This window comes from Oryx dammah, unplaced genomic scaffold (genome assembly GCF_014754425.2).
Source record: "Oryx dammah isolate SB20612 unplaced genomic scaffold, SCBI_Odam_1.1 HiC_scaffold_11057, whole genome shotgun sequence".
Classification (NCBI taxonomy): Eukaryota; Metazoa; Chordata; class Mammalia; order Artiodactyla; family Bovidae; genus Oryx; species Oryx dammah.
This window is the reverse complement of record NW_024080451.1, coordinates 25840-38148: the sequence shown is the minus strand read 5'-3', so window position 1 is coordinate 38148 and position 12309 is coordinate 25840. Positions and strand designations below refer to the sequence as shown.

General features: G+C 46.8%; 1 protein-coding gene across 1 annotated transcript; it reads right to left on the bottom strand.

The window, feature by feature from the left end:
* Positions 1–1876: 1876 nt before the first annotated feature.
* Positions 1877–6493, bottom strand: LOC120860370 (major allergen Equ c 1-like). The gene is made up of 7 exons (XM_040236172.1): positions 6364–6493; positions 5825–5961; positions 5011–5084; positions 3783–3887; positions 3321–3422; positions 3076–3125; positions 1877–2141 (listed from the first exon to the last, which is right to left on the bottom strand). The coding sequence occupies exons 1-6, from the start codon at positions 6454–6456 to the stop codon at positions 3088–3090; spliced, it is 549 nt and encodes a 182-aa protein (XP_040092106.1). The 5' UTR covers positions 6457–6493; the 3' UTR covers positions 1877–2141; positions 3076–3087.
* Positions 6494–12309: the final 5816 nt, after the last annotated feature.

Genomic DNA, 12309 nt, shown 5'->3' with positions numbered 1-12309 from the left:
ACCTCTCCTTCAACCTAGAAAAGCTCTTTCCCCACCGGTTGTCAGTAGGGGATGGGTGGGAGTGTCAGCCTTTGGATGGATGTCCACCCTCTCCTTCCCGCACAATTGCCGGCATATGAATAAAGCCTGTTCTGGCCTCTTTACCCACATCTTCCCCGTGATTTCTATCTTTTCGTTTCTTTGGAAACAGCTTGCTCTGTTTCTGATCTGCAGACATCTTCACTCCTTGCTTTTAAATGTCTTTAACATTTCGTGCCTTATTTGCATATTATTTAGGGCTGAGGGTCAGGTTTTAGTGTGAGCTCATCTGTCTTCTTGATCTGGGAACCCCTGAGAGTCATTTTATGCTTCCCCATCAGCTGTAGTTTCTGGACATGTGGCACGATACAGCCATCCCTCATCACCCACATGGCCCTCTTGGGCATTGATTACTATTGTTGTCAATGTTCTTAGCATTCCCAAGGATATGCTAGGCCACACCCTTCTGTCTCTTAAAGGCCTGCTTTTAAAAATGAGTGATCCCAGCATGAATGGTTGGATTTCTCCATAGACTTTTGTCATACTTCAGCAAACCAGACTAAGCACTTAAGTAAAGACTAATAAGCCTGAACCTAAGACATTCTCCTGACCTGAAGGCAGAGTAATATGGGGAGAGTCAGAGACCTAGAAAGCCTTCTTTGTTCATATAAATCTTAAGTCCATAAGGAGTGAGTCATTTTTTTCACACAACAGCTGCTACCCACACCCTGCTCTGCCACAACACTCATGTGTGACTCTTACATCGTTTTCATTATTGGCTGATGTTGGCAAAGGGTTACAACTGAAGGAGGATATTTAATGTCCCTTCCTCCAAAGCCTGTAAGGTCCCCAAAGAAGAGACCGATAACATTTAGCCTCACTGATGCCTCCTGACCATACTAAGTATAGAATGCTGAAGATAAGTATTGATCACATTTCACGGAATCTCACTTAACATGTTCACAGTAAATAAAAGCAGTGATTGAAAGTTTTCCAAGAGTATGAAAAGACACTGACCAAGAGAAAAATAAATGATATATGATACAACTTATGTGTGTAATCTAAAATATGGCACAAATGAACCTGTCTGTGAAACAGAAATGGAATCATAAACATAGAAAACAGACCTGTGGTTGCCAAGTGGGATAAGTGATGAGGGAGGGATAGAATGGGAGTTTGGGATTAGCAGATGTAAGCTATTATATACAGAATGGATAAATGTCTTAATTATAGCACAGGGAGCTATAGTGAATATCCTGTGATAAACCATAATGGAAAAGAATATAAAAGAGAATGTGTGTATATATATATATATATATGACTGAATCACTTTGCTGTACAGCAGAAATTAACACTGTAAATCAACTATATTTCAAATAAGTTTTTTTAAATGAAGAATTTGAAATTAATAGCAACTTACAATGATAATTTTCAACTTAGATATCATAAATGTGTTTCTACAAAATAAAAGCATTTGCCATACCAGAAAAAGAAAGAAAGGACACTGACAATCTCAGAGGATGGATGAGTTAGAGAAGCTGGGTTGTAAAGCCATATCCTAAAACATGTTGAACTGGTGTCAGCCCCACCAGCAACTCTCTCTCAGTACCCCCACTGAAAAAGAGAATTCTAGGATGGAGCAATTTCTAGGGCAAGTCTTACAGTTTACCAGGTCACTGAGAAATGGGCAACTCAAAAGACAAGTAGCACTCATCGGGACAGAGAATTACTGCAGACGAGGGAAAATCCTGAATCTCAGGGAAGGTTCTGAGAGGCTAGGGGAAGATTCTGGTCACAAGGCCTCATTTTCTTCCTGTCACCCCATGTCTCTCACATAAATGAAGAATAACCACATGACTGCAAAGCAAATCATTTATTGAACAGGTTGAGGAAGGTCTTATTGATGGTCCTGTTGTCCTAATGGGGCAAAGGGGATCAGAAATCTGGAGGAAACTTTGATTCTCAGTGAGCTGCTAAGTCTTCCTAGATAATTAGGGAATATTCTGAAGATGCAGAGATGGTGCCTTCCCGTGCAATAGTGGTGGAAGTCAGGTCGCAGCACTTGTCATAAGATGATGTGGGAACCATGGAAGAGAAGATTCTGGAGCACAAATGAGGTGGCACTAAATAAGCAAATGAGAATGAGAACACAAAAGCTTACTAAGTGCTTCTCAGACTGAACTGAGGACGAAGAGAATTTCTATTACTAAAAATACATTGAAGAAATAGTCATCAATCTGCATTCTAACCCATGCTATTTGCCAGAAAAGGGGGAGGGGGAGTGTTAATGATTCTTTTCCTGTTTTTCTCCTATTGTTGATCCCGTCTTAACCTGCCCCAGAGCCTATGAAACAAAGAGTGGAAGCAATGAAGGATGCTAGGCTTATTTCTGCCATCCTCAGCACTGGAAGTTTTAAAGTATTTTTGACAAATTGGCAAAAGCCATAGCAATATTTTATTAAATGCTGACTTTATGTAAGCCATAGTTGCTAAGACGTTCACCTACATTATCTGAATGAAGCTACACAATAAATCTGAGGCAGGAAACAGATAAGGAAACTTGTCAAGAGTCTATTTTCCAGGTTGGAAGACAACTGGAAGCTCAGACAGCTCTATTCCCAGATTACAAGTTAAGAATATGCAGAGATTGAAGGAAGAAATTCTTTCCATATATTGGAGGGTGAGATGGGCTTTTAGGATTAGAGATGAACCACAAACACAGAATGTATTTGAATATCATACTCACATTCTTTTCCCATTTAAAACTGTAATCCTTACTGATTTTTTCCCACATTATCAATTACTGAGCCCTTTTCTCCAGCATTATATTCACACAGTAATTCTGTAAGGTAGACGTCATTTCCCTTTTAACTGCTATATGATTTGCTTAAAAAGCTCATGGCAGGGGTAGATCCTGAACCCAGGTCCTCCAACTCCAGATTTCAAGCTCTTCCTACCAAATTATTTTTATTGTGATTTTTCAATCTTCTACTGTAATCCCCTAATGCTTAGGAAGGTACTGAACCCTGGGCCACCCCCGTCTCCAGCAGCGCTCACCAAACTGCAGCCCTAGGCCACTCCATTCCCTCGCGCCTGGAGGCAGCGATCTGTAGAGGCAGAGAAGAGCACATTCAAACACCAACCCCAGTCTATTTCCCAGAACGAAACCAGATGATTTTCCAGGTTAGGACAAAGGGGACTGAATGGGGGTATTAACTTCTCTTGGATTTCTCCCTTCAGTAACATTCCTACTCAGCAACACCGGACTTCAGGCAGAGAAAGCCAGAGATAGCTCAACTTACCCACTTGGGTCAGGTCAATAACGTTTTCCTTAGCAATTCCATACTTTTGGCAAATTTCCACAAACTCGTTCTTGAGTTCTGGACTCGTATCTGGTTCTCGGGCTGTGGGAAGAGTAAGAGGAGCTGCTTTGTCCTGTTTCCTGGTGATGGAGGCTCATGAGAGGGGTGGGTCTCTGGCCGAGTGGGAAAGTGAATGGCACTGATTACGTGCTTAGGCACAAGTCTCAGGGATGGAAAAGAGTCTTTCTTTAGGAAAGACACCTTTAGGATATCTTTCTGGCACAGTGAGAGAGTCGTCATCTTCCCATCACTGAGCCCGAGAGATTTTACCAAAGGGGAGCATCTGTCTTTAATGAGGAGAGAGGTCCCAGGGTATGACTGGCAAGTCCACTCTGTCTCCAGGCTTCCTTCCTTCCCTGGCCTCCCCACCCCAAGAGGAGCACCAGCATGAAAATACTCCACCGTAGAGCTCTAGCAGTTGGAATGAGTCGCTGAAATTCTCGAGATAAAAAATAATATGGTGACTGTAGTTCACCTGAAGTACGCGAAATTTATTTTGCCCATCATCTGTGGAGAAGACAGAACACGGCTCAGAAGTTCTCTGGTCTGTGGGAAAGAAGTGAAACCCTTTTACCTGTTCTCTCCCACAAAACAAATCCTGGAAGAAATAGAGAGTGATGTCTACTGCCTTCCATCTGCATCTCTCTGGGCTTCAAGATGCAATTTCTAAGCAGCACTGATGGAGTGACCATTAGGGGTAGAAAAATTCAGCCACAGCAATAACTTCCCCTCTACTATGACACCTTGGACCCACCACCTCCCTCAGCCATCTCTGCCAAATGTCTTCTCTATAAGCCCCATTGGCCTTATATACCCAGTGCTATAACCTGAATGATATGCTCTGGCAATGGCTATCAGATATCATCAGAAAGTGGGCCATGGAACTACCCTGGCGGTCAAGTGGATAAGATTCCACCTGCCAATTCAGGGGATCAGGTTCAATCCTTGGGTTCAAGAAGATCCCACATGCTTTGGGGAAACTAAGATCGTATACTCTAGAGCCCACATGCCCCAGCTACTGAGCCCACATGGTGCAATTACTGAGCCCCTGAGCCCTAGAGACCATGATCCTCAACAAGAGAGAAGGCACCACAATGAGAAGCCATGGGATTCTCCAGACAAGAATACTGGAGCGGGTTGCCATGCTCCCCTCCAAGGGATCTTCCTAACCCAGAGATCAAACCCAAGTCTCCTGCATTGCAGGCGGAATCTTTGCCCAACGAGAAGCCTGCTCATCACAAGTAGAGAATAGCTCCTGGTTGCTAAATCTAGAAAAAATCCAAAGGCAACAATGAAGACTCAGTGCAGCCAAAATAAATAAATAATTTTTTTAAAGTGGGCAAGGAATGTGAAACTGTCCTTCCAATTTACTTTTTTATTTGCCAACTTCCTTTTGTTGTAGGAAATACATATGACCAAGTTTTTTTCTCTGTCTAATGGTATTGTGTGCCAGGCACTGGCTTTGACACACACATTTCTCCCAAATTCAGGATACTGACTATTAGATGGCCATATTAGATTACCTAAACAAATATATAGGGAACTTATCAAATCCTGAAGACATTGGAGTAAATTCCTTGCAGCTGGAAGTAGAATTTAGAAAGATTTTTTAATTTTTTAACATACTTACACATAACAGTATATACGCCATCCTCTCCTGTGCTGTCACAAGTCAAAGGAAGCTCAGTACACATTCCGTTTACCCTGTAAAACAAAATGAGCTGATGCCCAAGAGATCCTGAAGCGATTGGCTCCCTCACACTCTACCTGTAACTTGAGTTTCCCATTTCATTGATTAGCTGTTGAACATTTTGGATATAGTTTCCAAAGCGCTTTTATTTACATTATATCACTTCATTTGGTACTTTGAGAATGAGTCCACTACTTCTATCCCTATGCCTCTATCACCTCTTCCCACTCTTACTGTTATGACAGCTACTCGTCTAGAGAATTAGCTGGGTTCTGACCATGTGCCAGTCTCTCAGATAGTGCCTTACAAACATCACCTTGCTTGGTCCTCACAAAAAGACACGAGAGAGAATTATATCATCCTTTTTTACTCCAGAGAAGGCTGAGGAAGAAAGAGGTGAATTTTCCTGGTGACACAAAGAGAATCAGAACTGGATCGGCGGTTGATTCTGAATCCTGTGCTCTTAACCTGTGCTGTCTTTCCAGACTACTAGTGATCTGATACCTCTCTACCCCTTACCTCCTCTGTTCCCACTGAAACATATTCCTGTCCCAATTCTTATCTCTGAAATCTAGCAAAGTCACAGGTTCAGGTTCCTCAATCCTTGGGTCAGTGCCAAGGATTTTATCAAGGATGGGCCCTGATTTTAGTAAAGGCCCAGAATATATGCGTGTTCACGCATGTGTGTGTAAAGCTCCAACACCATATTCAGACTTCTGTTTTTCCTTTCCCAAGCAAAAAAATACACACTTACTTTGTATGCATTTTAATGAACAAAGAAGAGTTTTCCATGAGACTGATGTGCTCCACAAAAAACCTCATGCTACCATTTTCTGCTATCTTTTCCCTGTTGTCTGAGGCCAAGAGAATGGAAAACCACTCCCCTGTAATCTGCAATAAATCAATAAAATGATTGGGTGAGAAAAGAGGAAAGGAATACAACATGAACCCTTGTCTCCTTGAACCCTGTCCTCTGGGCCAGGACTCCCATCATGATGATGTGAAGACGAAATTAGACTCAGGTCGATCGGCACTGTTCCTCCAGTAAGTTGGAGGTTCCCTAAGTGTTGTCACCTTTTAACATGGCACCACTGCCCTTTCTTAGACCCAGATCTGAAGCCTCTATTATGTCAAGGACCGCCTCTCCTCCCAGGGGGCCCCTCTGCTTCAGAATCTTCCAAAATGCCCTCCAAAATCCAGTCACTGTGCTCCACTGCCCTTGAGTGCGTGTGGGGCTTCCCTCATAGCTCAGCTGGTAAAGACTCTGCCTGCAATTTGCTCCCCTGCCCTTACCCTTGGAATATCGAAGTTGCTTCTCACAACATCAGAGTTTCCCTCCTGGGCACAGACTAGGGTCAGCCCCAGACACAGCAGCAGCAGCTTCATCTTGGCAGGAGATAGCGCTGTTTTCTCTACTGTCACTGAGAGTGAGTCTCTTCCTGGTGGTGGCTTGGCTCCCCAGGGCCTCTCCTTTTATATCCACTCAGGGTCCAGTTTACTGTCCACAAGGCACCATCTCTCCTCCTCCCACATTGTGACATGGGCTGTTATTCCCTGGGGCGAGGCCAAGGACTGTTCCTGACCTTCTGAAATTTGGCAACTTCATCTCTTTTCGATCTACTTAGTGACCTTAAACTCCTCAAAACACATACTCTAGAAAAATAGTGGAGGCTTGAAAGGGCTGCCTTGTGGAACCAGATTTAACTGTGGATCTGGCTTAGAATCCAAAATCCAGTTACATGTGGCAGAAATGGAGTCTAACCAAGGTAGGGACTCTGTGTCTCAATGGAATTTGGTGAGTCACTTCATTTTGATAGCCTCAGAAACAAAGAAACTGTCTCTGCCAAAGATGATAGTAGCTATCACAAAGCATTAACACAGAGTTGGTTAAAATGGGGTTGGATAAAATATTAACAAAGTCTTTAAAGTATGGTGTCTGGTATTCAGTACATTTAAATTCCTTTTCCTTTTTCTCTGAACTCAACCCTTGTAGTCTTTCCTTTCCACACAATGAGTAAGGAAGTGTGTAATCACTGTGTATACCTCACCATTCTTAGGTCCCATAAGATAAATAGAGAAGTACAAGATGCCATCCTTCCTTTAAACAAGTTTCAATGAAGGTGGGGAAATGCTTCCTGTACTCAATGAGAACTTAATCCTACAAGCATGAAAATAACTCAACTGAATGGGACCAAGTCCAGACCATTGTTGGTCGTCAGCAAAGGGGTGATGGTAGGAGGTCGTATCATGCAGATAGTGCCTAAGGGGACTTCCCTAGTGGTCCAGTGCTTAAGAATCTGCCTTCCAATGCAGGGGATTCGGTTCGACCTCTGGTCGGGAAACTAAGATCCCATATGCCACAGAGCAACTAAGCCCATGAGCGACAGCTACTGAGTCCATGTGCCTTAACCACAGGGCGGCAACTAAGACCAGATGCAGCCAAAGATAAACTTTTTTTTTTTTTTTTTTAAGAAAGGGCCTCTTCGACTGGCAGAGCGATGCCTGCAACATCAGCTGCTGTGTGGGTCTGTGCCTGGTGCCCGGCAAGCTGCAGAAGCAGCGCAGCACCAACGTCAAGAACTGCCGCCACCCCCCGCCCTCCACCTCCCGTGCGAGGACTTCTTTGACGGCCTAGGGCCAGTCAGTGTGAGGAAGCTGGCGTTCAGGATCAAGGTGGCGAACAAAGGCAGCAGTCTCAAGCGGGACACGCTGCTGGGGAAGAAGGAGCTGCCCCTGACCTCCACCGCTGCCCTTCTTGTAGAGGCCCCGCTCCCCTCCGGATCCTGCAGGGAAGCCCTAATGCTGAGGCTCTTGTTGGGAGTGTCCTGGGTCATACTCTTTTCCAGGGGTTACTTTTAATGGAAGAGAAGAAAGGGGGCTGCTGTGGGAAAAGGAAGGGCCAGCTTGCCGGGCTGAGTCCCTCTGGACCCCAAGTTCCTTGCTCTCACCGCCGCTGCCCACCCCTTCCGGAGTTCTCGAACCTGGGCCAGGAGGTAGCAGAGTCTGATCACACACCCAGAGGCTGCCTGTCCTGGGGCCCAGCCGCATCTTCTCTGCGGCACTGTGAGTATCCTCCGCCAGACGCCCCCGAGAGAGCAGTGCTACGTCCCCGTTCTGCCCGCGGCGCCCCATGGGGCTGCCGGAGGACCCCCACTCCGGGGTTAAGCGGTCTCTGGGCAGCCCTCAGCCCTCCCAGGCTCCGGAGGTGAGAGCCAGTCAGAGGGAGGAGGGTGCCACGTCTGAGCTGCCTGTTAAAGACCCGCAGCCAAGGAGGAAGTCCCAGAGGATGAGAACGGGGCTTGATGGCTCTGCCCCTGGAGTGAGACAGCCCTTCTGTCGGCTGCTTTCCTCCAAGGCCCTCTTTTCTGGGGACCCTGCGGCCCCGATGGGCATCCAGGCTCGCCTCCTCTGGAAGACTGGCTCAGATGGTGCCCAGAGAGCGGCAATAGCTCGTGGGCCCTGCTCCTCCGTGTCCCCGCCTGCTCCTGAGCATCCAGCACCCGCCTTGGCAGCTGAACCCAGGAAGTGCTGCTCAGGGACTGACAGCCTCGGCTTTTACTCCACCTGTGTCCATAGGTTTGCGCTAGGCTGGATGGGACAAGGGGTGCTTGTCCACCGGCTTGTGGCTTTTCAGGCTGCTAAGACAGCTGTCTTAACTGTCACGTCAGTGTGTGGGTCCTTGACTGATTTTTGTGGCGGTTTCCGGCTCAGCCGTTAGGACAGGGAAGCCTGGCTACTGCTGTCCATGGGGTAGCAAAGAGTCAGACAGGACCGGGTGACTGAACAACAACAACCGGCCCAGCCAGACACAAACAACACAGTCTAAAGCAGGGCCAGGCCATGCCAGCCCTTCCCTTCGGCTCTCTTGGGCTGCCTGCGGGGTGAGGATGGACCATGCTGGTCTGTGGGGATCCTGGGGTGCCCCCTCCTAGTCCAGAGGGTGTCCCTCCCAGGTGTGGCTTTCCAGGTCACATGGGGGCAGGGGGGTGGGTAGGAACTGCGGAGGGGAGCAGGCATTCCCTTTGGCACACCTGGTGAGACATACCCACGCCCTTGAACCTGAGAACGAAGGCCCTTGGCGCTGGTGTCCCTGGCTGTGCGCCCTCCGGCCTCAGTCCTGGCCTGCTCCCTCAGGCCCCCTGCTCCTGGGACCACCTGGGCAAGGCCTGAGGGCGGAGAAGGTGGACAGAGAGCCCCGCATGGACTTAGATGCTCGCTGGGACTTCCCACCCCCTTTTCTGACCCAGATAAGTCTCCTGAAAGCTCCGCTGGAAAGGGACCCCCATTTTCTAGGCCCCCACACTGTTTGGTATCTCTGGTGAAGTTGATTGTGGGTACATCTTGAAGACATCCTCTCCCAAGTGTTTGTTTATAAATTCTGTTTTTAGTGCAATAAAAGTGTTTTGGGAGTGTACAGGGTGGACCTCTGCTGGCTTTGCTGTTTAATAACAGGAGAGAGAAAAGAAAAAAGTAACTAAGAACACAGGCTTTGGCATCATGGAGACTTGAGCTTCCTTCCTATCTCTGCCATTTTGAAGCTATGAAGACAGATTTAAGATCGCTGAGAGTTATCCTCTGAGCGTTAGCAGGATAATTACACCTGCCTGTGGTCGCTGTAGGCTTCCCAGGTGGCGCTAGTGGTAAAGAACCAATGACATACCCATGCCAGTGCAGGAGACATAAGAGGCCAGGGTTTGATCCCTGGGTCAGGAAGACCCCCTAGAGGACCGCATGGCAACCCACTCTGGGATTCTTGCCTGGAGAATCCCATGGACTGGAATCCCATGGAATCCCAGAGGAACCTGGAAGGCTACAGTTCATAGGGTCGCACTGAAGCGACTTAGCAAGCTCGCACGCAAGGGTCACTGAAGGGATTCAATGGGACGCTTTGTGTGGAACCCTGAAAAGAAAGTCCAGCACACACTGGGCTGGTGAGATCAGAGACTTATTCCAGGAGACAGCAGGACTTGGGGTGGGTCTTGTAGGTTAGGGAGGAAATGGAGATGTGCAGAGCATGTGGGAAGAGCCTGGCAGGTGAGAAGACAGTATTGTGCTAGGATCCTGACCCCATAGCTGGGGCTTGTTAAAAGCTGGGGCTTATTCTGCCTTGAATTAATGTCCCCTTGTGAGTACTGGTGCGAATGAGACTCTGTGTGAGCCCATGGCCTGTACCCCATCTGAAGGAAAGTTACACAGCTCAAAATAGCCTGCAGTTAAAACTCCCCTCCAGGTCCTCCCCACCCTTCTATGCAAAACAAAGAACTGTCTCACCGGAAGAAAAAAAATGGACATTAAGGTTGATTATGCCCAGCTCCCAGCTGGTCCAGCCTCTGGCCGATCTCCAGAATTCCTTGCCCCAGCTGTTTAAGAGATAACTAACCCAAACAACCTTGGAGAAGAACAGGCCCCCTTAAGACAGTAGATGTCCACATATATGCCTATATATACTTACTCTTCTTGGGTTAGTGTTCAGTTCAGTTCAGTTCAGTTCAGTAGCAGCTCACTAATCTGACTGCTGCCCCTTCTCGCCTCATTAAAGGTGATCTGTTCCTGTAGAGGGCCAGTCTCGTTCTTTTTCCGAACCTCGCCTTCTCTAACTCCCTTACCCTACACCATTGGGCGCCTCTGTCCAAGGGATTTCCCAGGCAAAAATACTGCAGTGGGTTACCATTTCTTTCCCCAGGTATTGAACACATGTCTTCTACACTGGCAGGCAGATTCTTTACTGCTGAGCCAACAGGGAAACCCAATAGTCCCTCCCTTCTGCATGCCTGAGAGAGTGACTGGCGTTGTGGGAGGAGCTGGCACAGGGCAGTGGACGGAGGAATTGTGGCATTCAGTCTATGGCCTGCTTTAAGAAGTTTTCCCAGGGACTTCCCTGGTGGTCCAGTGGTTAAGACTTTGCCTTCCAACTCAGGGGACATCATTCCCCTCGCCTGGGAGCTAGGATCCCACATGTCTTGTGGCCAAAAAGCCAAAGATAAAACAGAAGAAATATAGCTAAAGATTTAATAAAGACTATAAAAATGGTCAATATTTTTAAAAAAATAATCCCAGGTCCTTGTGTGACCATTCCTAGCTCATGCTTAACTGATATCCAGCCACTGCTTTTTTGTCATCATGGGCTGATTGCAAGTTTTCCTGTCCCTGAGATGGAAGAATTGAATTTGACAAATAGTAACAAAGGCTGTGTACTTTACTCCGCATTTTTGATTCCTCCAAAGAAGAGATGGCAGCCTATGAGCAACCAGGTTTGCACAATAAACCCCACTCTTCCTGGGCTGTGGTGCTGAGGGGAGCGTCAGCTACCACCACTTCACACAAGATCACCATTGCACCCATCACCATTCCCAACCCTTAGAGCTCCACACTGTAATTTTCTGCTGCTGGTGGAGATGTCTTTCCTGTTCTGCTTTGTACCTACCATAGCACCTGATACGTATAGTATTACCTCTGGAATGACTCAACCTTAAATCCTGTCTGAAAAGCAGGATGCGCTTTCAAGCTCAGTACTGAGCACTAGAATGTGCTCAGTTGCTCAGTTGTGTCTGACTCTTTGCAGCCTCATGGACTATAGCCCGCCAGGCCCCTCTGCCCATGGGATTTCCAGGCACTGGAGAGGGGTGCCATTCCCTACTCTGCAGGATCTCCTGGCTCAAGGATCGAACCTGTGTCTCTTGTGTCTCCTGCTTTGGCAGGAGGATTCTTTACCACTGGCGCCACCTGGGAAGCCCAGAAAGCACCATGGATTCTAGTTTTGAGAAATAACCTTGTAAATCCTTGTAAAATCCTTTTGTAAATAAGAATATTACTTTGGGGCAGTGACTTCATTGTTAGCTCCTGGTCCACAGGATTGGAGAGAGGGCAGAGGATTGAAATCTATGATCTGAGGCCCGTGTTGTGGGTGATCTTATCTTTTGATACTAAGATCTGAGTTGACTGTCCCTGACTCTGGTTATTCACTTCCATTTCAGATCTACCACATTTTTGGTGGTCGGCTCAAGCACTGCCAGGACAGCCTGTGTTCACTGAGATAGTAAGGTCAGGGCTTCAAAAATACCAAAGGTATGATGCAGTTCACCTAGCGGCCTGGTGAGAGAAGACCCAGTCAAAACCAAAGCTGAACTAATATTAAACCAAACAGGGGTGATGCTGACTTTACAGTAGGATTCCCTTAAACAATATTCCTGTATTGTGCTTAAATATTTGTGGTAGGAGTTGTAAATTAACAATATGAAA

What these genes read in the sequence shown, in the direction of transcription:
- LOC120860370 (XM_040236172.1), bottom strand. Translation starts at nt 6,456, where the DNA reads ATGAAGCTGCTGCTGCTGTGTCTGGGGCTGACCCTAGTCTGTGCCCAG. An exon ending in GCAACTTCGATATTCCAAGG is followed by an intron (nt 5,962 to 6,363) that starts GTAAGGGCAGGG and finishes GATTTATTGCAG; the next exon opens with ATTACAGGGGAGTGGTTTTC. An exon ending in TTCATTAAAATGCATACAAA is followed by an intron (nt 5,085 to 5,824) that starts GTAAGTGTGTAT and finishes TTTGTTTTACAG; the next exon opens with GGTAAACGGAATGTGTACTG.